General features: G+C 46.0%; 1 protein-coding gene across 2 annotated transcripts in view; it reads right to left on the minus strand.

The window, feature by feature from the left end:
* KY (kyphoscoliosis peptidase) overlaps window positions 1–24,803 on the minus strand; it is a 47,938-nt gene extending 23,135 nt beyond the window's left edge. Inside the window, exons 1-6 of one of the 2 annotated variants that reach the window (XM_079101063.1) lie at window positions 24,570–24,802; window positions 21,071–21,133; window positions 17,299–17,361; window positions 4,442–4,516; window positions 2,594–2,647; window positions 867–949 (exon numbers count right to left, since the gene is read on the minus strand). In XM_079101063.1, the coding sequence (XP_078957189.1) occupies window positions 867–949; window positions 2,594–2,647; window positions 4,442–4,516; window positions 17,299–17,361; window positions 21,071–21,133; window positions 24,570–24,705 (474 nt within the window). In that variant the 5' untranslated portion in view covers window positions 24,706–24,802. Of the gene's footprint in view, window positions 1–866; window positions 950–2,593; window positions 2,648–4,441; window positions 4,517–17,298; window positions 17,362–21,070; window positions 21,134–24,569 lie in introns of both variants that reach the window. The other variant, XM_079101064.1, reaches the window with a different exon arrangement.
* Window positions 24,804–25,216: the final 413 nt, after the last annotated feature.

The following is a 25,216-nucleotide window of genomic DNA, read 5'->3' on the forward strand; positions in this document are numbered from 1 at the left end:
TTCTCTTATGTAATCAAAATATCTGTCTCAACAGGGTCCTTCTGACCTACATGTGCCTCAGTTGTTCTTGTGGTTTTGTGGTTTTGCCTTTATAAACTCGGTGCCTCCAAAATTCCGGTGCTGGGAGTTTTTTGAGGCTTTGGCCTGCTCCCAGTGGCCGCTTGCCGGGCAAGCTCACTGAAGGACTTTTTGCCCTTCCAGTTTGGCTCAATGTGCGTGGTGTTTGTAATTCTCGCCGTAACAGCATTGCTTCCTCAGTGTCTTTCCTCCTCTGGGTCCCCGCCCCTTCCCTCTTTTCCTGGCTGCTCTTCTGCCTTACGCTGCCCTCGAAACCTCTTCCCAGTCCTGCCACAGCTGGCCTCCCCTTCTCTGCCAGCCTCCCGAGGGTCTTCTCTGGCCTTCTGCTCCTACTCCAGACCTGCGTAGGCCTGGCGGTGTGAGATCGTGGCAGCTCATGCAGCCAGGGCTGAGCACTGCTGTGGCCACAGTGGCTCTCACCATCTGCATCCGTGGCCCTCCCCCATCCTCTCCGGCCTTTCCTCCGTGGGCTGCTGGCAGAGCTCAGCAGCAGTGACACCCAAATGGGCAGAGCACAGGCAGAGCAGGGCTGGCCAGAGGGGCCTGCCAATGGGCCAGCTCTGGGATGTACCACTTGGGATGGAAGCATCAGGATGGTAGGTAGGGTGGAGGATGGAATGGCCTTTGGTCCAAGGTAGGCGCCTCGGGCCGTCTCTTCCCAATCGACAGGCTGTGAAAACGTACTCTTGTGCCATCCAACCAGGTGATGGGATATATTCAGGAGGATCCTGATTGGGGAACTTCAAGCCAATCTTGGGGGCCCTTGGCCAGAGGGCCAGCTCTCCTACCTGGGAGGCATAGGTGTCCAGTTTTTCAAACTGCCGCAGGTCCAGAGGCATGGATTTCAGGCTGGACCGGTCCCAGGGGTAGGCTGGAAACACAGGGAGGCTGGGTCAGTGGCTGAGACCCACTGAGGAGGGTTGCCTGGACCAGGGTTCCCTATCTCTTTGAAGAATTACGAATGCCCAACCTTTAACACAATTCTCAAGAGCTGTATCTCCTAGAAGGGTTCCTTGGTAAAATTAGTTTGAGAACTATGGCAATTTCTAAAGTCCTCTTGTATATCCACAGGAAATACAGGCCTATCTGCAGACCCTGGCAAATCAGCATTCAAGAAACTGGTTTGAATCCAGCAATCCCCAGACATACTGGTGATGGAATTTCCTTCTTCCCACTAGTTTTCTGCAGGTTCTTGTGGGAAATGTCCCGGCAGGGCTGCTTGCTCCTGACAAACTCAGGGAGGGAGGGTCTGTGCTGTGGCCATGTGCTGGATGAGGAACCACAGAGCACCCTGTGGCTGGAAGGGCATAGCGGGGCAGACCATCTGGATTCCATAGGGGGAGGTGTGTTTGCCACCCAGTCAGCCTTTCTCCCTCATCCATGGCCAACTGGAGACTGGAGCACCCCAGAAAGCCAAATATGGGTGGTGGCATTCAGGTGTTCAAGGTACTATGAGGAAGTCCCTGAAGGAGGCTGGGACTAGAGATACAGGGAAGAAAGACAACTCAAGACTGATGTGACTCAGGGCCAGCAGCTGCCAGGCTTCCCCACTGGAGAGCCAGTTGGCATTGGGAGACAGTGTTGGGAGGTGGCACATCAGTTCCCATTCACTCCTCTGTGCCTGTTGCCCTCAGAGGTGGGGGTAAGCTTGGCAGGGCCCTGCTGAGCTTCTGCACGTCACAATTCTCTTTCTTCCACTGACTCTGGCTCCTGTCTGATAGGCGACATCAAGGTGAGCTAAGTGAATATGATGTGGACTTACACATCTAACAGTTTCCACTCAGGATAACTCTCTCCTCTCCCCATTTAAAAGAAGGATGGCATTTCTAATATGGGATTGAAAACCCTCCCTATTAGTTTCTCTCTTTCTTGATTCCATTTTGTAGTATTAAGTATTTTACATTGAAAACACCCATAATGATTTGTGTCTCACTAACTCTACCTTCTGAGCAGATTATAAGATCCAAATATGATTTTGCATAAATACATTTAAAACATCAGTAGCATTAACTACATTGTTCTAATTTTAAAGCAAAACAATAGGAGGAAGGGCTGAGTACATTGAGCCTTAGTCTACCGAAAGGGAAACTGAGGCCTAGGGAAGTCAGTGGGGGAAAGCAGGATTCCAACCCAGCCTCTCACCCTGGTCAGTGTTTCTTCCTCTGCCTTAGTTTGCTTATTCATATGCCTCCTACCTTACAGACATTTGGCATTCAGTTTAAAGTTACCATAATTCTGAACTCTGTTTTTAATGTTTCCCATAATGAACTGCTTTGATATTGGAAAGGGTTAATCTTAAGCTTTGGGATGATACCTGATATAGGAGCTTTTTCCTTCTTCACCTTGACCATGGCAGACATAGTTAATCAATCATGACACTCTTCCCTTCAAACCCAGAGGTGACCCCGGACTCTCAGCGACCCAGAAAGCCATTGCCAGTTGACTGGAGATTGGCTCATGAGGCTAACTCAATGTACTCTCTTGAGAATGCTCCTGGAGAGGGCCTGGAACTTACCATGGGCATCTTTCCCTCCAGGTTGCCGGGGTCTCATGTTTCCATTTTTATCACCTTGCAAACCTACAATATCCCAAAGGTCAGATGTAGAGATAGTTAATAAAAAACAGGAATACAAGCTCTGAAGACGTCTGTGTGAAGGGCCTTGCCTCTCCCCATTTGAAAGAAGGAAGGCATTTCTAATATGGGATCAAAAACTCTACTTATTAGTTTCTCTGTTTCTTGGTTCAATGCTTCAATGTCCTTTTCATAGGCTCCTTCTTCCCATCCCACCCACTGTTGAATTGCTGCTGGGACTGCCATGAACTTTCTGGTGGGGCAGAGATGAGTCTGGGAGCCAGGGAGTGAATGACAGAAATGGAGCTGCAGTCTGTGAGCAGACCCAGAATATGCTCTGACTTTAACACTTCCAATGATGCAATGGAGGCTGGTACTCATGGCCACCACTGTGTTCTCCTGCCATCTTGGAACATGGCTGGTGATGCTGAGAGTGTGAATGAATTTCTTCCAGATAACTTGAAGAAAAGAATATCCATGGGTAAAAATGAAGCTGGAGGAAGGCTGTTTGTATGGACCTTGGATCTTAGAACCTTTGATAATTACCCAAGTGATTATCAAATTTTATGAATTCAGGGTGGTTAAGGCCGAATACTAGCCAATAGTTGCTATATCCACAGGCAAAAAGAAAGGAGCTTTTCCTTCTGATTTGAAACCAGGTTAGGAAGATGTGGGTTCATCCACATGGAAATGGGGATGGCGATGCCAAGGCAGGTGTAAAATCTACTTTAGGTGGTAAATATTACAATGGAAGTTTGCAAATGTACACAGGTAATTCTGAGAAACAGTGGTCCTATTGTTTCTTACCCTACATTTTGTTTCCACCTACATCCTCGGATGGAACGGTGGGGGTTCAAAAGAGTAGCTAGCATTTATTGTGCACTTACTATGCCTGGCCCAGGCCTTTTTTTTTTAACTATCTCTTCTGATCTCATAAGGATCCTATGAGGGAGGTTTACGTATTTTCCTCTTTTTGCAGATAAGAAAACTGAGTCCAAAATATAGGTTAAGCCATTTGCCCAAGGTCACAGAGCTGAGAAATGGACCCAGCCAGTGGCCTCCAGAGCTTCCCTTTCCACACTGAACTAGGACCCTGAACACTGAGGACTGCAGGGCCTGCTAGCCTTGGAGGACTGTGGCCTATTGAGTGGACTTGGGAGGACTGAGGCTCAGCTTTCTGTGGCCTCCTTTCCCTGGCCTCCTGAGGCCTCTGATTAGCCATGAGATACACACATGAAGGAAGAAGAAGGGAGCGGAGAAGCCACTGTGGTCCTGAACCTGGGTCTGTATACATGGCACTAAGATCAGGGGCTTCAAAAACAGACCTGGGTTCTGACCCACTTCCTAGCTGGGTAACTTGGGCAAGTTATTTTAATTTTCTGAGCCTCTGTTTGTTGATCTTAAGAAAAACAAAAGTAGGGATAATTTCAGTCTTATGTCAGAGGGTTACAAAGTTGGCAAAGTAAGGTATAGCACTGGGCACACTATTTCTTAGTCAGCAAATGGCATCTAAAAATACCAGCAACAACACTTTTATAAGGGAAGGTCCTTTCAGCCACCCACCTGGCGTTACCCAGGCCTAATCCAGAGACACAAGAACAGTGGAAGCTGAGGTACCTCCAGAGAGGGTACCTCAGGACGAAGTTGTCATGGCTGTCTGCTTTTTCCTAGTTTGCAGAGAAAGGCCACTCTTCCCTTTCCCTCCAAAGATGCCCAGGTTGGATCCGGCCACTCATTGCCCTCAGTCCTCCCTGCCACCCCTCCACCACAGGCAGCCCTGTACGTACGTACGTTTAGCCAAGGAGAACTTCTTGAGGAACTGGGGCATGGCGTCTCGAGGGTGGACCTCCACGGTCAGCTGCGTCCCTGAAAAGGAGCAGGAGGGGCTGTTTTCAGCCAGGTGCTGCCAGGAAGGGCGTGCTGCCCTGTGACAGATGTTTGAACAACAAAACACCATTTGTTTTAGAGCTTTCTTTTGAATATGCAAGTAATTCCTGTTTTTTAAAAAACTGAAACAATATACTAAGCAGTTTCTGAACCCAGGCAAGGTGGAGTATGCACACTCCTCTCTCCCACCAGATGCGACTATCCATCCTGGACAGAATGTATGGGGAAACCAGCTGCAGACCCTGTGAAGTCAATGGTAGAAGGCAGACTGGAGAAGAAGATCAGGATTTAAAGAATCAGCAAACTGGCAGTGAGTTTACTTCTCCTGTCCCTTCTGGCATTATCTAGATTGGACTGAAGGGCATCCTTAAGCTCTGAGGTTCACAGTGGGTGCAGAGGAAAAGCACTTTAGAGAAACCCTTTCTGCCTGAGGCATGGGAAAGGGGACCTCTAAGAGTCAGAGAAAGTGGGGGAAATCCTCTGTGTCCTTTTTTTGGTGCTGTTGTTTCCTGTTGGTAGTAGTGGCAGCAGGGACTTACGAGAACTGGAGGACAACACTCATTGTTACTTCTCTCTGTTTTGTGTTGATTGGTCCTTAATGCAGATGTGGTTATGGGAAGTACATGACAAAGATGAAACAAGGCCTCAGTTTTTTGGCTGGAGGACTAGGAAGTGGGTTACAAAAAGGAGGGGTTCAAGAGAACAATTCCATAATGTAGTAAATGAATTCCTGTGGTCACTTCAAGCTGTTCATGCACAGATCTCAACCTAAACGTCACACCACAGTCTTTAAGAACTAAATTCTGGAGAAGATCAATGTCCCAGTCCTAGACTGGCTCCTGGGTGGTGCCCATGCAGGGCAGATTTGTATAGCACCTCAAAGGTTTCAACCCAAATTATTTATCAGAAGTCTCAGAAAAATCTCAATTTGAAAAGGAAAAGATAATCAAGAGTTGTCAATTTCATGATGACACAGATTCAAGTCAGACAATGACTTTAAGGCAGACATGACAGTCATGCTCCAAAAAGCAGGGTCAAACAGTTGTGAAATAAATGGAAAGATACAAAGTATTAGCAAATAAATTAAAGCTGTAAAGAAGAAAAGAAGGGAGATGTTAGAACTGAGATATAAAATAGTTTAAAGATCCTCCAGATTTGCTCAGTAGCAGGATGGAGATGACAGAGGAGAGTCAGAGAACTTGAAGGTAAAGCAACAGACACTACCCAGTTTGAACAATGGAAAAGGTGAACAATGCCTCAGGAATTTATAAAACAATAACCTAATAGTCTAACACTCATGTCAGAAGGAAAGGAGAAATAATGTGGTTCAGAAAAAGTATTGGAAGAAATAACAAAAAAAATTTCCCAAATTTGGTAAAAAGCATAACTTATATATTCAAGAAACTTAGTGAATCCCAAACAGGATAAATAAGGAAATCCAAGTCCAGACACATTATAATCAAACTACTGAAGGCAAAAAAGACATTTAAAGTAGACCATGATAAATAATACATTATGCATAGCATTGCTGCAGATTTCTCGTCAGAAACCAGGTCAGAAGGATGTGGAACATTTTTAAAATGCAAAAAGAAATAAACTGTCAAAACAGAATTCTATATCCAGTAAAAATACCAGTCAAGAATGCAGGTAAAATAAAGACACTGGTAGATAAAGCAATACCAGGAGTTCATTAACAATAGACTTGCCCTAAAAGAAATTCTAATGGAAGTTCTGCAGATGAAAGAGAAAAGGTGCCACAGGGAAACTTGGAAGAGGAATAAAATTCGTAAATATCTAAGTAAATATATCAGCTGATTCCTCTTAAATTCTTTAACATGCAGGATGATTGAAAGCAATAATTCTAACATTGTCTGATAGGTTTTCAATATATGTACACATAAAATACAAGATAACTACCTATGTGGAAGTAAAGTTTCTTCATTCTATTTGAAATGTTAACATTAATAATACTTAGATTGTGAAAAGTGAAATATGTATACTATAAGACATTAAAAAGATGTATACAAAGAGATAAAAATCTCCATAAAATAATAAATGATTTAAATGTAATTCTGAAAGATATAAAAATAACAAAGAAAGCAAGAAAGATTTAACAGAAGAACAAACAGAAAACAAATAATGAAGTAGAAATCCTAAATCCAAATGTACCGGTAATTTTATTAAGTGTAAATGGGGTAAGAATACTACTCAAAAATAGAGATTGCAAGAAAGGATAAATAAGTGAGACTGAACTATTCTGTTCCCAAAGATTCAACTTCATTGTGGCATTGATTGATTTTAAAAAGATGATACAGAAGTTCGGTGGATAAGACAAAGGAGAATGAGGGGAAGGGAGAGGGGACAGGAATAGGAAAGACCATGGAAGGACTCTGACTTAACTTTCCTATGTACATATGTGAATAAACCACAGTGAATCTCACCATCGTTTACAACCACAAGACTGGGATCTTAGTTAGAGTAATATATACTCCATGTTTGTATAAATACCTCAAAATATACTTTACTGTCATGTATAATTAGAAAGAACAAATAAAAAAATTAAAAAATAGATGACATAAAGCTGGAATTGCTATATTAATATCAAACATAGTAGACTTCAAAGCACAGAAAATATCGGAGAGAGAGGAATACTACAAAATGATAAATGAGTAATTTCACTGAGAAAACATGATAATTATAAATATATACTCATCTGCAGCAAAGTTTTAAAATATATGAAACAAAAACTGATAGCAATAAAAGGAGGGCTGGGCAAATCTATATCATAGTTGGAGATTTTAGCACTCCTCTCAGTAATTGAGAGAATTGGTAGAAAGAAAATGAAATATATAGAAGAATTGAGTGACACTATTAAATAACAGAATTTATTTGATGTTTATAGAATATGTCACCAAATGACAGCAGAATATATATTCAAGTGCCCATAGAATATTCACCAATATGGACTATACCCTAGATCATAAAACAAACCTTAAAAAGTTTAAAAGAATGAAATTATATGGAGTTTCTTCTTTGACCATAATGGAATTAAACTGGAAGTTAAAAACAAAGACTGGAAAATCTCTAAGTACTTGAAAATTAAGTAACATACTTCCTAATAATCCTTCCAAAGAGGAAGTCTCAGGGAACATTAGAAAATATTTTGAACTCAGAAAAAAATGAAAATACAACATATCAAAATATACAAGATGAAGGCAAAACAGGCCTTCATGGGAAATCTATAGCATTAAATTCTTATATCAACAAAAGAGAAAGATATTAAATCACTAAGTTTCCACTTTAATAAGGTAGAGAAATAATAGAAAATTAAATCTAAGGCCAAGAAGGAAGGAAATGAAAAAGATAAGAAAATAAACAACTGAAATTTAAAATAATAACAATACAGAATAATCAATGAAACCAAAAGCTCGTTCTTTCAAAAGATTTGTAAAGTTGATAAACCTATAGTTTGAGCGATGAAGATAAAGAGAGTTATGACACAAATTGGGAATCCAGACATTAATCAGGATGGACATCATTATGCACCCCCTCATACATATCAAAATAATAAGGGAATACTATAAACGATTCTATGCACATAATTTCTACAACTTAGATAAAATGGACCAATTCCTTAAAGCTCACAAACTATTGACAAAAACTTATTCAAGATATAGATAACCTGAACTTTCCTGTATCTATTTTTAAAATTAAACCTGGTTTATACCTCCTCACCAAAAAGCAAGGCCCAGATGATTTCATTGATAAATTCCAACAGTATTTAGAATGCCAATTCTTCACAAATTTTCATTCAGAAAACTGAGGAACAGTGAACATTTCATAACTCAGTTTTTGAGACCAGCATTAGTCTTATATAAAACCAGACAAAGACAGCGTAAGAACACTATAGTCTAATAATCCTCACAGACATAAACACAAAACTCTCAACAAAGTTAAAAATTAAATCTAGCAATATAACAAGATAATAATCAATAACATCCATGTGTGGTTTATTTTGGAAATGCAAAGTTGGTTTAATATCTGAATATTAATAAATATAATTAACAGGCTAATGTAGAAAAACCACAGGATCATACCAATTGATTAAAAAAGATACCTTTGGCAAAATTTAACATCCATTCATGAGAAAACCTCCTAAAAATTGGAATAAAAGGAGACTTTCTTAATTTGAAAAAGGGTATCTACAAAATGTATGTAGATAAATGTATATAGATAACAGCAATGGTGAAAATAATATGCTTTATTTCTAGTATTATAAACAAGTCACAAATGTCCACTTTCAGTGTTCCTAATAACTTATACTAGAAATACTACCTACCCAGTGCAATAAGACAAGAAAAATAAATAAAAGCTATAATGCTCTCATTCACAGATGGTATATAAAAAAATTCCAAGTCATCTGGAGGAAAAAGCTCCTAAAATGAATTCAGCAGGATTTGTTTAAAATAAAGAATCTCTCTATATAAGTAATAAAAAATTAGAAAATGAATTTAAAAATTACCATTTCCCATATCTCCAAAATTGTACCACCTAGGTATAAATATAAAACAAACAGCCTCCCCAAACATATTCAGTAATTGTGAACTATAAAATTTTGAATTATGATTAAACATATAAAGAAGACTTAAATTAGTGGGAAGACATATCATGCTTATGAAATGGAAGATTTAATACTGTCAAATTGTTGATTCTCTCTAAATTGATCTAAAATTTAATGCAAATCCAAACACCTTAGAGGAATTTTGTAGATATAGACAAGGTGCTTCTATGAGTTATGTAGTAAATCACAGAAACTAGAATAAACAAACCAGTTCTGAAAAATAAAGTCAGAGGATGCCCACTATCTGATTTTAAGATGTGTGAATAAAACTACAGTAATCACAACAGTGTGATTTTTGCAAAAGGATAGATAACATAGATCAATGCAGCAGAAAAAAGTCAAGAAAGAGACCCACATAAATATGACAAATTGATTTTTTATAAAAGTGCAGAGGCAATTAGATTGGAGAAAGGCACAAGAAGAGATACATCTCAGGTGGAAAATAAGCATATGCAGTCATTAGGAGAAGGTAAATTAAAACCACTGTAAGATATTACATCTATTGGAAGAACAATAGTATAATTTTAAAATACATGCTGACAAGGATGCAGAGAAACTGGATTTCATCTATTGCTGGTGGGTTGTAAAGTAGAGCAGCTACTTTGGAAAAACGTTTGACTGTTTCCTATAAAACAAAGCAGGTACTTAGCATTCACCCCAACAATTATACTACTGGGCATTTAACTCAGAGAAATGATAACTCGTGTTCATATGAACACCTGTACATGAATGTGTACAGCAGCTCTATTTATAATCACCTCAAGCCGGAAATGACCTAAATGTCCTTCAGCAAGTGAATTGATACACAATCCCTGACGTACTTCCATTTCAAGTACTTCTACAATTCGAAGGAGCTCTTAGGAGTAATGGGAGGATTAGAGTCTGCACAAGGGAGTATTTTTGGGGAAACAGAGCTGTTCTATATCCTGATTATGGTTTTGGTTCCATGAATCTGTGCATGTGTTAAAACTCAGAACTACATGCCACAAAAATTCCCTTTTACTGGGTGTGTTAATTTAAAATAAAATAAAAATAACTAACTACATCCCTAGAGATTTAAAAAGAATGAAAAGAAAACAAAATTTGGATGTTACAGAAAGAGACAAGAGAAAGTGAAAATCCTTTTAGACGTAATTTCTACTTTTAAATATCCAAAAGCAGGATTACAGTCAGCATGCTTTTTATGGTCCGCTTTCGTCATTTGAGTTTTTACATGTGGGCGAATATGGCCACGTTATCATCTTAAATGGCTGCATAATACTCTGTTTTCTAGATGTTTTCTGTGTTTCTAGATGGCTTGTAATCTATTCAAGCAGTCCCTTCTAGTTGGATATTTTGCTTTTCCCCAAATGTTGGCTATTATAAAAAAATGATGTGATGGAGATTCTGATACAAGCATCTTTTAACATTTCAAATCAGTTCCTTTGAATAAATTCTTAAATACGGATGAAAGCATATGGGGATTTTTAAGGCTTTTCTTAGATATCAGCAAACTTTTCCCACAAACTATTTCATTGGTTTGCAATGCCACCAACCATGCAAGAGAAATGCCCCTTTTGCTTATTCTTGCTTTGTTTGCACACTTGGCCACCGTGTTTTGTCCTTCTTTGCAGCGAGAGGTCTTTTTGTTCCACCCCTGAATCTGGGCTGACCCTCTGACTTCATTTGGCCATTTGGCGTGTGGCAGAAGCGATGTTATACAAGTTCTGAGCTGAGCCCTTGAGAGGCTTTGCAGCCCTCACTGTCATTCTTGGAATCCCAGCCACAACTGCCACATGGACGTGCCAGGCTGGTCTGAGAGACCACACGGAGCAGAGCAGAGCCTCTCAGGTGAGGCTGAGAAGAGATGGCCTCTTGCCAAGCCACCAGCTGATGACACACAGGCGCAAGCTCCACCAGGAGCCAGGCTCAGCTGAGAATGGCTGACAAGTGGGACGTCCAGTCACCCTGCAGGCTTCAGACCTGGGAAAAGGTGTTTTCAGCAGCTGAGCTTTGTGCTGGTGTGTAATGCAAAACTAGATGACTGATATTTGCTTTGATCAATTCTTAAGCTTTTATGGGTGGACAATGTTACTGCATTGTTTTGTATATTTCTTTAATTTTAAAAGTAGTCCTCTTTTCCTATATCTGTCATTTAAATTCCTATTTTGTGAATTGACTATTTCCCTATTGATTTATTACTTTTTCCTTATTGATTTTATTAGAGTTCTTTATTTTAATTAATCCTTTGTCTGCTAAGTGTATTGCATTTATTTTCTGCAGAGAAACATGGTTTTCTCGTTGTAGTTCTGCAATGCCAGAGGGCAATTCCCAAAACGATTAAAAAAGATACCACATGGCCTCCCCAGGCATTGTTTTGAAGGGATTAACTAACATGTTTTTCTTTTCTTTTCTTTTCTTCTCTTTTCCTTCCTTTCTTCCTTCCTTTCTTTGGTACAGGGGATTGAACCCAGGGGCGATATACCACTGAACTATATCTCCAGCCCTTTTGATTTTTTATTTTGAGACAGGATCTCACTAAGTTGTTTAGGCCTCACCAAATTACTGAGGATGGCCTCGAACTTGCAATCCTCCTGTCACAGCCTCCCAAGTCCCAGGATTACAGGGATGTACCACTGCACCCACCACTAACATTCATTTCGAAGTGTAGTTTCTAGCACATTCATTGTGTCAAAGAAGATCAGCTTTGTGATTTGACAATGAAGACATGGAACATTTCAGAGTTGAAGGCATAATTCAGTTCTGGCCATAGGATCAGGTGCCATCACCTTCCCTAGCAAATACTTCCTGTGTGTCCCCCTGGAGACACAGGCAGGGGCCTGTTCTACTTTGCCTGTTCACTCTCTCCACCCCAAACGCTCTGACGTGTTTTTCAAAGTGGGTAACAGGTGGTGAGTGGCTCAAAGATACCTCTTGCAAGAAGAATCGAGAAACATGCCCACTCCCTCCTCTTTTGCAGGTCACAAATCACAAAGCTCTGAGGAGTCCTGCAACACAAATCTCTATTTGATGCAGGATTATTTTATCAAACAGAAAAAAAAAAAAAAAAATGCTGGACTGGAATAGTGTCTAAGTTTAGAGGAGCTGTGCAAGCAACTTGTTGCTATCGGGACCAACAACAAACCTCCCCAAACGTCTCAGCCTGGCCAGGTACTTCCAACCACTCCCGATTCAGCCATGTCTCTCTGCCAAAGAACAATTGAGGTGAAATACAAAATACCGTGAAAGCCCTTCCAGGGCTGGCGTGCAGGTACTCTTGATGCCTGGAGCAAGCCCCAGGCCCAGAAGCTCCGCCCATTCCCACTTCCAATCCCTTCTCTCTTTCCTGGATTTCCCATTTCCTCTTCACCAGGGGTTGATGGGCAACCTTCTCCCCAGTCCCACTTCCTGACTCTTCTCCAAAGCTGTGCTAATGCTTAACCCTGCCGCAGAGAGCGAAGCTCTGGCCTTCCTACCGTGTGGGAGTAAGAGTCCTGCTTTCATTCACAGACCCTGAGGGCACTTCCGGTAGGTTTCTCTGGCTCCATGAGTAGCATTCACTAGAGAGCTTTGAGCTTCCTAAAAGCATGAAGTGGAGAGGGTTTGTGGGCTTTGACATTCCTGTATCAAATACAACTTTTTTAAAGAAAAAAAAAGTTAACTTGATCACTTTGAGAGTCATCATGTGGAATAATATTCACTGTCAGATCTGAGTGCAACTGGATCCCATTTCTTTCATCTTGACTGTTAGCCATCAGATCAGATGTACAGGAGGCCCTTCCTGGGACTTTAGGTGGCCTGTCCTTCCTCTGCTCTACCAGCTGTCACTCAGACAGCATTTCTGAAACTGCAGCTCTGACCATTTTAGTAAAAGCATGTTAGAGATTATTTCCCACTAACCTCACGAGGTGGCTCCCAGGTCATTTTCCCAACCCCCCCCCCCCCCCCCCCCCAGTTCGCCTCCCCTTCCCTACCCTCTCAGAAGTGGAGCCGCGCAGAAGCAAATACAAGCAGGCTGTGTGTGCACTGCCTTGGGCCCGCCTTTCGTCCAGTCAGGATGCTTCTCCTGCCTGACATCTCCTCCCCAGATCTCTTCAGGTTTCAATCAGGATTTGTGCAAAGGCCTAATTTGCTCAGAATGCCTAATGCAGGGAGGGCAAACAGGCTTCATGTTGTTCATTAACTCTGACTGATTGGAAGTGGCTGCCTGGAGTGCTGATCAATTAACAAAGACTGCCAGGCACGTGTGTGTGCATGCACGGGAGGGTGTGTGTGAGTGTGCACGCACGCGTGGTAGGCTTGCGTGAGTAGAACTGCTGGATTCCTGTTGGATATTTCGCATCCCTGCCTTAGGTCCCGTTAACTCTCTCTGTAACAGGCCGCCATGCTTATGACCTGGATTATTTGCCTTGGGAATTTTTCCTGTAGTAGCTGAGAGTCAGGAAAACCTTAGTTAAAGCTGTCGTAATTGTAAAAACAACCGTAAGCAGACCCTGGCTAGTATTCAACAAAGGCGTGCCAAGGTTCTGCCCAGGAAGGAAGTGCGAGGTCCTGTCAGGAAGTGGTGAGCTGTAACGTCCCAGCATGCTGGGTGGTGACAAGATACTGTCCAACTCTGTGGAACATCAATGAGCACTGCCCTCAGTAGGTTCTGCCAGGTGCAGCAGGAAGCCCCCTTGAGCTGCTCCGCTTGTGAGAGGACAACCCAGGGTGCCCAGCTCAGGGCTGAGCCTGATTGGGTATCTGCTGGCATGGGATGAGGGTTCCTCTCACAGTCCCCACAGTCCCCGGCTTCCAGTGGGCTCTTGAAAACACAGGAATGTTCATGACCATCTGCAGAATGGAGCTCTGCAGGGAAGTCCTGGGTCTGGAAATACGGCAGTGCCCCAAGCACATGCATGGTCAATGAAGGTGCTCCCCTTCAGGCCACAGAGGGTTTGCCTGGTGCTGAGAGCTGATGATGGGAAGGACAGGAGCCCCAAGAGAAGGATGAGTCCTCAAAAATAACCTCCTGGACCTGAAGCCATAGGGCCTCCTAAAATTACTCTTCTGTCATCCAACCGTACATGGGTCACAGATCCATCTTCTGAAGACTGTCTGTATGAAGACCTAAGAGTTCATGAGTTTTCTGTCACCTGGTACATGAAGTCTCTTATTGAATAAGCTGAGGAGGAGGAGGGGAAAATGCTGGATCATTCTGAACAGCCAGCTCTGAATGAAATCTTGAGTTTCTTGTTGGGACTGGGATGGAGGTCCTGAATTCAAGTTGGCCACCAGATTGGTCCCTGTCCTTCATGGAGACTTTGGGAATGTTCAGGTATGGTTTAGCTCCTCTGTCTGGCATTGCTAGTTGTATTATTTCAAGGAAGTTATTTAAGTCTCTGAGAACCTCATTTTCCCCATCTGTAAAATGGGGGTGATAACCCCACTCCCCAGAATGTAGTTGTGGGGATTAAATGAGTTGAGTCATACAAGTTGCTCAGCTCCATGTCTGGCACATACTAAGTCACTGTTATTACAGATAGAGCTTCTGGTAGTCCAGAGAACAGAGCTTAAGTTCAAGGCTCATTGGACAAGGAGAAAGTAACATGTGAAATAATGATTGGAGTAAGTCCTCATTTTCTAACGTGATAGATGCTGGCAGCAACCTCAACAGGGCCAGGTCTGAACTCTTCCTATTTTTTCTTGAACCTGCCCCTCCTGCATCTCCTCTCCCTCAGTCCTTCCCACTGCTAAGGTCCTGGTCCCTGACTCACATCTGGGATCCAGACCACAGGCAAAGCTTGCTGGAGGATCACGCCTCCCAGGTGGTCTTCTTGCTTCTAACCTTGGCCCCTTCAGTTGATTTTCCACACGTCGGAGGCTGTTATGTCCCAAACCATTTGAGAGTTTCTACTGGAACTCAGATTAGAAACCAGCTCGCTGAGGTAGCCTCTAGGTCCTCTCTGACTCATCTCTTCCTTCCCTCCCCTGAGCGCACCCCTCTCTCCTTCCAACCACAGCCACCTGCTCCCTGGAGCGCCAGACACGTGGGGCCTCTGCACCCCATTGCTCCCTCTGCTGAAAGGTCTTCCCCAGATGCCTTTATGGCTTTGCTCCCTCCCCTCCTTCCTGGCTCAAATGTCACCTTCTCAGTGAAGCTTTCTCACCTACTCTATTTTAAACGATCCCTCTTGATAGGATGAATTATGGCCTTTAAAATATCCAGGCCAGGATCTCTGGAACCTGTGAAAGTTGCCTTCTATGGCAAGGGGAAGTTTGCAGATACCACTGAGCACAGGCTCTGGGGGTAGAGAGATTATCCTGGCTGCAACTTGGCCCTAAATAAAACCACATATATCCTTATAAGAGGGAGACAGGGAGACTTGACTGCTCATGGGGAGAGAGGGCAGGTGATAATGGAAGCAGAGACTGGAATAATAACCACAAGTCAAGGAGTGTCAGCAGCTGCAGGAGCCGAAGGAGGCAAGGTATGACTTCCTCCCCAGAACCTCCCGAAGAAACCAGCCCTGGGACACTCTGACTTCACCAGGGCAGCTGATTTCAGATCCAGCCTCCAGAAGTTTAAGAGAATAGTTTTGAATGGTCGAAGCCACCAAGTCGATGGAAATTTGCTATAGCAAATGCAGGATTCTGATACATGACCCTGTGCGTCCCCTTCCTGCTGTGGTTTCTGCTTCGGCCTCCACTGCCTCACTGTTTTCCTTGTTAGGATCGTTCTTCTCCTCTCACAAGATGTCGGCTGCACAAGAGTGGAAGTCTGTCTACTTGGCTAAGTGAGACCAGTGGCTGACTAGTCCACTCTCTCTCTAGCAAGGTATCTCATGAGCCACATGCTGTTAAGTTCATTTTGGAGAAGCAGCAGGGCCTGGGCTTGTCCATATGGTGGCCAGGGCAGGTGGTAGGTCTTGGTGGACCTGCAAACTGGGCTCTAGGGTCTCTCCTGGGCTGCATTCCCAGGAATTCTAGTTTAAAATACAGAAAGCAAGGACAGCTGGCTCTCTTGTGCTGGTGACCCGAGTCAACTGGCCCTTCCTCGCTGCCTGCCAAGGCCTTTCTGTGAAGATGTTGAGTAGGCCCACATTTCAGAGAGCAATTCCTGAGAGGTTCTGAGTCCCCTTGAATCTCCAAGGCCTCTTGCTTCAGGAGGGAGGGGGTGCTGCTGCTTCCTGGATGCCACCAGATAATTTTCTTGCAGGTTAGGATCTCAGTGCCGTGGTGACAAACTCTTTGGGCTGAGCCTTTGAGAATCCTCAGATACCAGGCCCTGAGACGCTAGTGAAGAGCAGTTGATGATGGTGGGTGTGGGGGTCTCTAGTCAGTCCTCACCTCTAGCTGTGGCCTCCTGTCTCTATTACGTCATGTTCCCACATCCAGTTAATTGCAGAATCAGCCTGGTAATGCCATTGCTTGCCATTCCTGTGCCCCCATGAGCCTGCCCTGGAAAAGTGAGGATTCTCAAAGAAGGGCCCTATCACTCCATCTTGGTGCAGGAAACTTGGCACTAGGTGGAAAGTTCTTGGCAGGCTCGGTTTCAGGAGAAGCCAAGGAGCCACTATGATTTAGGACAAGGAAGGGCTTGGACACCGTCAGCCAGTAGGGGGAGACCAGTTTCCAGGGGAGCTGCAGAAGCTGAGCAGGTTAACAGCTGAGACATTAGGGGTAGAGGACAAGGGATCAAAGTGCCGCCTCTGATTCCTGCTGGCCATGTGATGTTGGATACATGCCAGCCTTTCCAAGCCTCCGTTTACTGATCTGTAAAATGAGGACACGGAGAGCACCTATCAAATAGAATTGCTGAGAAGCTTAATGTACATGAGAATAAATGTGTAAATGGCTTGGCGGAGTGCCTGGCACAGGGCTGGCACTCAATAAATGCTAGCTACAGGGATGGCAATGATGGTGGTGGTGATGATGATGGGGCTTGGTGGCACAAGAACTTTATTTTTTGATCTTAGGTGAAGGGCAGACTCAGACCATGTCACCTCCCAGGGCTTCCTCTGGGATGCAAGGAGAGGACCAGGATGTTCAACCTCCACGCCGGCAGAGAGGAGCTGTTCTCCAAGGTCTGAGCTCCACATCCGGGTCTGTCTCTGGCTGGGCGAGCAGAACTGGGTGCAGAGACGCAGGAGAGGTCATCGCTAGAGAGCGAGTCACTTACCTTGGTTGTCGTAGGAAGTGATGACCTGGGGCTGCTGAGGGTGCTGCTTCTCTGCCAGATTTCCTATTTAAGGAAGACAGAGAGGCCTGCAGTGACCACTGGGACCAGAGTGGAATTTTCCCTGGGCAGAGCAGGGAGCTGTGTGCATCTGCAAGAAAGACAGGCTTGGGGACTGAGCACATCCACAGGCCTGACTCATTCACATGCACACCCTGTGGACCTCCCCCATGGTGTGTGCACCACCTGTGAAAAAGCAGTGATACACAGGAATATGGAGACAAATGCCTGTGTGCACACGCCCCTTCCACCTGCCAGCAGGAGCTCTCGCATGCTCGGGCTTCCAGGAGCAAGCCGGCGATACCTCAAAAGTTGTGGAGTCACAACACCTAACTGGTGTCACCCAGCACTCTCCCACGCTTAGGGCCCTCATCTGACCTCCACACTTGGGAAGTTCTGACTTGGGACTTGAGCACCAAGTTTCCCAAATCTTAGCTTAGCTTCCCACCTCCCTGTGAGAAGAACGAGGGGCAACTGCCTCCTATGCCAGCCTTGGAGCTGGGACAATGTGCAGTTTGGTTCAGTTTCACAAACCTCACAGGACAGGTCCTGTCTGCACTCCATGGATATTTCCGTCCTTTGAATACCAAGTTGTCCTCAGAGACTAGCAGGATCAGGCTGCTACAGAGAGGTGCCTAGTCCCTGCCATAGGCCAACAAAGGGGAGTCCGCAGGCTTCCCTGTTCCTCCCACAGGAAGCATGACCTCTCTCTCATCCCTGTGCACAGTGGCTGCCGTGGCTGTGCCTTGGTATTACTAAAGCTGCCCTTGAACCTCTACTTCAGGGGGCAGGAGGAGGAGCTGGGGAAGGGGCAGACCATGGCAGTAGGAGTTTCCTCCACTACCATCCTGTGCTGCCATCTTCTTCCTCTGGTCTCCGGCTGGCTTGCCACTGGGAATGACCATCGGAACTAGTGCCTCAGCCTGGGAATCAGTTTGCTGCTGGGTTGCTGAGCCGAACAGATTCCATTCAGATGACTCCTTTTGTGCAGTCAACCAAATGGGTCACTCAGGTGCTTCCCATGCCTGATCCCAAGCAGAGGCCAGCTGAGGTGGATGGGGAGGGGCACTGAGCTGGGCTGGACCTGTGATCCACCTGGCAGGGCCTTGCCTGGGACAAATCTGACTGCTTCAGTCTTCTCTGGTGAACAAGCCCAGCCAGGCCCTGAGGCCCCCAGGCCACGGTTAGTTAGCGGTGGCTACACTGCGTGTGCCAATGCAGGGTGATATAGCATGTTGGGTTGGAGCCTCAGGCCAGACCCAGGCAGGACAAGGAGGCTGCCTCTTGTGGGCACAGCTGGCTGCACGTCCAGGAGGAAACAGGATCCGGGAAGGGAATCCTCAAGGAGGGTGATTGGCTGGCATAGCTTCTGTGGGGTATTTATAGTCAGGGCTGTATGACTGGTTTCCCTCTAGCTGTAGGGCATTGGATACCATGCTGCTAGGCAGACTTTGGCCAGGACCAAGGAAAGCAGCCAATCACAGCAGGGGAAACCCGTTGCTGGGCAAGCTATGGGCAGCAGTGTGGCCCAGTGCCAACACCTGCTGCTTCTAAAAGTTTGGAGCTCTCCAGGGGCCCCTTCCCACCCTTGCCAACACAAAGGTCCAAGGAGTGTATAGGGCAGCAATGGGGGGAAAAAATGTGCCCTTCTGGATCAACGCCAAGTTCAGCTACATTTGTGCACACTCCACCAGCACAGGCCATCAGCTGTTTCCTTCTGAGGTGAAAGTCATCCAGTGCCAGGGCTGGGCAGCCTGCTGGTCATCAGGAATAGGTGCCTTGGGCACCACCACGCCAGGTATGAGAAAAGTTAAGCTTCAATATCTGAAGCCCAGATCTTGGCATCAGAAAACACAGAAAGAAGCTATAATTTTAATTTTTGCATAAATGCAAACATGCCATTTGAAAACTAAGTAAAAATTTACTTTGAATTACACGCATCGATGGAGTGGTAGAACCATCTTCTTTTCTGGAACCAGGATTCTGTCAAGTCTCTCTCCAGCTCTGCATTTACTTCAAACTCTCAGCTCTCAAGGTGGTTTTGCAAGAACTATTTTAATTATCCTCTTTATGAACTAAGACCCACTTCATGTCTTTTATGAGAGTCTTCTAATAGTCTTGAAAGAGTTACTACATTGTTCCCCATTTTCCACTAACTTTCCCCCAAATCAGGTCCCTGGAAGAAGGTAAAATATGGCTCGAGTTCAGTGTATTCCAATTCCTGAGATCCCTAAGATGACTGTCAGACAGCTCGGGCAAGGTCAGAGAGAACTGTAGTCAACTAGGATGCTGTGTCTCTTGCACCCACCTGTGACTTCCTTTGCCCCCTCACAGGCGGGCCTAGCATGCATGCCCTGCAGGCCATTTCTGTGGCTGACAGGTTTCTGGAGGTCTGGTTCTTATTATAATTCTCACTAGCCCACAGCACAGTTTCACTAGCTATGGTGTCTGCTAGAGCTAAAGCTGGCATGTTTACTGTCTGATGGCCCAGTAGTAAAGTAAAGAAAGCCTTTGCACCCATGCATGCCCAAGAAGCCAGGACACAGAGGGGTGGTCTCCCTGGTGAGAGGCTGGGCATGTCCTGAGGATGACTCCTACCCATGAGTTTGTCAGGGGAAATAGGAAGACACTTCACTGCCATGATTTTGAGACTCTACTGCAATGAATGTTATTAGGATTAGAATTTTAATGTAGTCCTACAAAGACAGGGGTTCTTGACTGCCTTGTTCACTGTTTCTTCTCTAACATTTAAAACTGTGCCTGACACTAAAGGTATCTGTGGAGAGAATGAATGAGTAAATGAATTTGCTTTTGAAATGCCAGCCTTCTCTTTTGTTACTGTAAGAAGGATAATGGAGCACATGAACATGGGTTTATTCCATTGCAGTGCCATTTGCCCATTCGGGAAGGGTCAAGGAGGGTGGTTCCTTCAACTGGCATTTGATAAGCCAGTCATCAGATTCCAGGGCTCACACAGCTGGGGTCTGATGGAGTTCCATAATGGGGCTCTGGGAGTGCAGGTCTGATTCCTATAAGAATTCTCATCACATGTACTGCCACTGATGTTTGTCCCTGAAGGCTGGGATTATGAATCTCTGATGGGAAAAGAATAGGGCTCATTATAACCAGCCCATCCATACCATTTCCAGAGGGATGCTGGGTTCTTAGGGAGGAGAGATGACTGGTACCAGGGACAGAGGTTTTGGAAACTGACTTCTTATTGTATACTGGGTCCCAGGCCAGAAGGCCGGCAGGCAGCTACAAACAGAACCCTTGACTGGTGCCTCCCCAGGCATCAATGGCCCAAGGTAGGACACTATCCCTTCTGCTCAGAAAAGAAAAAAATTCTTCAAAAGATGGATTGCCTTTGTAACATGAGCAGACCTGCCTTTTGTGGAAACACGCTCAAACCTTACCACCCCAAGTGAAGCCAAGTCTTCCTATTGCTTAGCCAGCAAACAAGTGGGTGCTCAAGTTCATGGCATTGCTCCCCAGCTACAGCCTTCAGGAGAGCAGAGGCCCTGGTGCCAGGGAAAACTTTCCAGGTTCACAGTGGCCCTAGAGGCCTGGCTGAGTCACAAGCAGCCACTCTTTGCTCAGTGGTTAGATGTCTAGGGCCAGTCTTCAACTGATTTAAACCCAACCCTTGCAGTTATTTTTCAACATATTAGATTACAGAGATTGCAAAGAAAACAGAAAGAAAAAGAGAATTTACCATAAAGGTCATTTCCTTCTAATTTCTGCCATTTCCGGATTCCGTTTCCAACACCTTGGAATCCTGTGAAATAACAAGGACTGGAGTGAGGTTCTCTGCAGAGGGAGGCCCAGGCAAGTGGGCATGCGCCAGTTACAGACTTATTTGAGTTAAAGTGGGGCTGGTGGACGTTGACTCTTTTGGGGAAATGAAGGCAATCCTCAAAATTTAAAACATTTAAAAAAATGTTAAAATAGAAATTCGCACTGGTGGTGGGGCTGATTGTTAGAATAATCTAGGGAACACTTTTTTTTTTTTTTTTTTTTTTTTTTTTTTTGCGGTACTGGGGATCAAACCCAGGGCCTCGCGCTTGCAAGGCAAGCACTCTACCAACTGAGCTATCTCCCCAGCCCTCTAGGGGACATTTTTGCAGTGCAGAGGCCCGTTTTTCTACTCCAACATTTCTACCATGTAAACACGAAAGCATTGCTTTCGAAGACATTTTTCTATCCATGTCGCCTATGTGTAGAGTCTTGATGGGGAGGAGACGGTGGGCATGCCTATCTCTATGGGAATGGAAAGTGACAGTGGCCTGCTCTCTCAGCTTCTCTTGCAGCTGGAGCATGGACCTGTGTGGCCCAGGCTGTCAGTCAGATGCACCTGAGTCGTACTCTGGTGCTGATGCAATGGGGAAGGGAAGATTTTCTCTGGCAGCAGCTGGAAGTGGAGGCTGCAAGGTCAAGCTCCTGGCACAGAACTGCCACATGTTCTGGCAGTGGGAAGCTCCTGCAATAAAAGTGAGTTCCTGGCAAGGAAGGAAAGTCCAGTGCGCCTTGGTGGCTGCAGAGGTTCCCTCAGCAGACCAGCTCTGTAGCACACATTTTTTCTTTTCTTTTTTTTTTTTTGGGTGCTGGGGATCGAACCCAGGGCCTTGTGCTTACAAGGCAAGCACTTTACCAACTGAGCTATCTCCCCAGCCCCTCTGTAGCACATTTGATGGCACTGTCCCTGGAAGCTTGGCCTCGAGTCTAGTCCTCCAAACTTGCAACCACTCAGAAGTCCCCAATTCCTCCTTAGCCCCCTTCTTTTATTGTGAAGCCCTCCAAATACCACTTGGAGCTCTACTGATGTACTAATGGAATGGAATGCACGAGTCACATAAACTTCTGGGATAAGATCTAGACTTAAAGCTCTTCCAGACTTGACACAAGCAGCTACAGGCTTCCACCTTCACTGCTGCAGGAATATATGAGCTCTCCCTGCCAAAGCATGCTTTGTGAGGAGTTCTGCTCTAAGGGCGTAACTGGGAAGATGCTAGAGCCAGAGACCAAAGGAGAGAGAGCATTCATTGGCTTTGTTGCCCAAATTCCTGGTAACTCGCCTATGCACTCTCCTGGCCTTCTGGCTCCTCTGACTCCTTTCTGTCACAAGGCCACACAGTGTCTGAATTGTGGTAGTATCTGAGCTTCACTCTTCTGACATGGGGCTCAGGCACTTATTTGCGGAGGTGAGGAAGAGTCTTTTCCCAGTGGGAGAACTGTCATGCAGAGGGGACACCTGGAAGTGGCAGGTGTTTGTTTGGGATCTTGTGTAACCATAAGGGGCCTTGGATAAACTAGGTTTGCTCGGTGTTTTCCTCCCTTGGGGCTGAATCTCAAGGAGTGGGCCTGCAAACTGCCTGGGGTCTCCTGAGTATCACTGCCCAGCAGGTATGGGAGGCTTGCTCTTTCCTTTTTCTCTAGAGTAAAATTATCTGGTTGTGAATGAGTGACAGTTTTCTCCACCATCAGAGCATCTTTGAGAAATCTTCATTGGGAAAATAAGGACTAGGGCTGTAGCTCAGTGGGAGAGCACTTGTCTAGCACACGTGAGGTACTGGGTTCGATCCTCAGCACCACATAAAAAAAGTGAATAAAATAAAGGCATTGTGTCTGTCGACAACTAAAATATATGTGTGTGTGTGTGTGTGTGTGTGTGTGTGTGTATCGACTTCTATCAAGTAGGGGCACTTTCCACCCTGAGTCATGGTCATGAGTGCAAAGTGTGTTGGTCAGGAGTCGTGGGGAGTCTGTGCTATATGCCAGGTACCTCTCAGGGAAGTGTCCGTGCCTGGCATTTCCTGCTTCTTTGTGTTCTTTGCCCTCTGTGGTGTCAGAGTCTTTAGGACAGACATGATCAAAGGGGTGAAGAGGTGGGGACTCCTGGGGTGATCTGGACCTGCCCCCCACCCCCCGGCACACACTGGGGGAGGTCTGGATTGCAGGGTATGTGGTAGGAGCAGTCTCCTGTCTTCCATGAAGCTGATGACCTCTGCTGATTTCCTACTTAAAAATACCCTGCAGGTCATTTATTTCCCTTTCTCCCAGGAGCGACTCTGAGAACTAGAAAACCAACTAACTTATACAACTCCCAGTCCCCATATCCTGCCCCAAACTGGAGCACCTGTGGATGTTCTCAGCCCTCCAGGGTCTATTTCTTTTTCTGGCCTTCTCCTCAAGCCCTCTCCAGCCTGTGCAGCTGGTGGATCAAGGCCATTTACGGGATTGTTGCTTTAGTGGGGCAGGTGGCAGGTGGATGGTCAACGTGCATGGGAGATCTGGGGGTAGAAGAGTCAGGAGCAGCAGGCTCCAAGGAGCTCCAGAACTGGAGGGGAAGTGGGAGGGGAGGCAGAAGTCATTTCCTCATAAGGGCTGTCAGACATCACTCCTAAAGACCTGGTGCACTGTCAGCCCAGTGCACCCTTATACCAGCCTGGAAGACCCAGGACCCTTAGGTCTCCAGGCTTTTCAGGGCCTTATTTAACCTCCATTATTAACAATTTATACCTATTCACATTGCAAATGGAAAGTTGAGGCCAGGGTCCTGCTTTCCGCAATTGCTCTATAACCAGTTACTTTATTTTACCAGTTTTCACTTCCCCAGAAAGTCTGCAGGACAAGTCAAACTGATGGATAAGTTCAAGTGGAGACAGCAAACCCATCTCACCCACGCCTGTGCTCTCTCTACCCCTTTCATGCCATCTATCTTTAGGAGGCTAGGAGAGAGGCCAAAGAAAAGAAAAACTGAAGCTATAAGTCGTGCAAGGCCACCAGGGAGCTCCTCGTCTCAAAATCTGACTCAGTACTCGGTTCCCCCTGGGTCCCTCGTGCCCTGCAAGCATGCTACATGGGGGAGCAGGCCTCTGATACACATGAGTCAGCCTGAGGCTCTGGCCCCCTTCCTCCAGGGCATCTTCCAACCCTGATCTGAACCCTTTAGGAAGTGGCTGGGAGGAAACAGGCTCTTGGGTGACAGAAACACCCAGAGGCCTGCACTGGGAATCAAGCTGGAGCAACCACCCCGCTGCGCGTTGCCACGGGACGCTGGTGCTATGGCGCGGAGGCACCGGCAGCTGTGGGGGAGAGGACCGGGCTTGCTGACTTCTTTTGGGAGCACACGAGACTCTCCTCGGCGGGAGGACCCTGGGGCGTGGAGGCCGAGGTGCCAAAGGGCCAAGGGACCCGGGCCGGGCGCGCATTACCTCCTCGGCGCTGCAGCAGCGCGCCCGGGTCCGCCTGCGGGTCCATGTGCGCGCCCTGCGCCGCGCGCCGCTTTTCCGAGTGCACGATCAGCAGCATGTCGATGGACACGGCGTTGCTGTCCTTCTTCAGCTCCATGGTGCCACCTCCCTCCCGGCCGGCGCGCCGCGGCTGCTCGCGAGGCTGCCTGCGCTGCAAATGGCCCCGTGCGCACCGCTGCCTGGCGCGGGAGAGGACAGGGCGCGGGAGAGGGCGCTGCCCCGCCGTCAGAGCCACTGGGCGCCGCGTTTCGCTGACTCTGCCAAACACGCTATTAGGACCCGCCCTGGAGGGCGCTATCCTAATGAAGCGGCTCTAAGTCACCTTTGAAAGGAAATCCCCGAGAGCCGAGCCCTGACTTGCACCCAGGCCGCAGTCCGCAGAAGTGGGGGTCTCCAGAGAGTCCCTACTGGCGCTTCTGCCCTCTCTCCCCGTGCGCTTGAAGCGCTGGTGCTGGCCTCCGGGACTGTTTTCCCCTTGACTGGCCGCTGCCTCATCCCCACCATCTCCGGGGACTTGGGGTAAGGGTTCCCGAGAAGGATCTCCTGAGAAAAGCTACTGGCCAATACAGAAATGGCATAGTGCCATCAACATTGAGAGTTGGTTCAAG

This window comes from Sciurus vulgaris (assembly GCF_902686455.1).
Source record: "Sciurus vulgaris genome assembly, chromosome: 10".
Taxonomy (NCBI): Eukaryota; Metazoa; Chordata; class Mammalia; order Rodentia; family Sciuridae; genus Sciurus; species Sciurus vulgaris.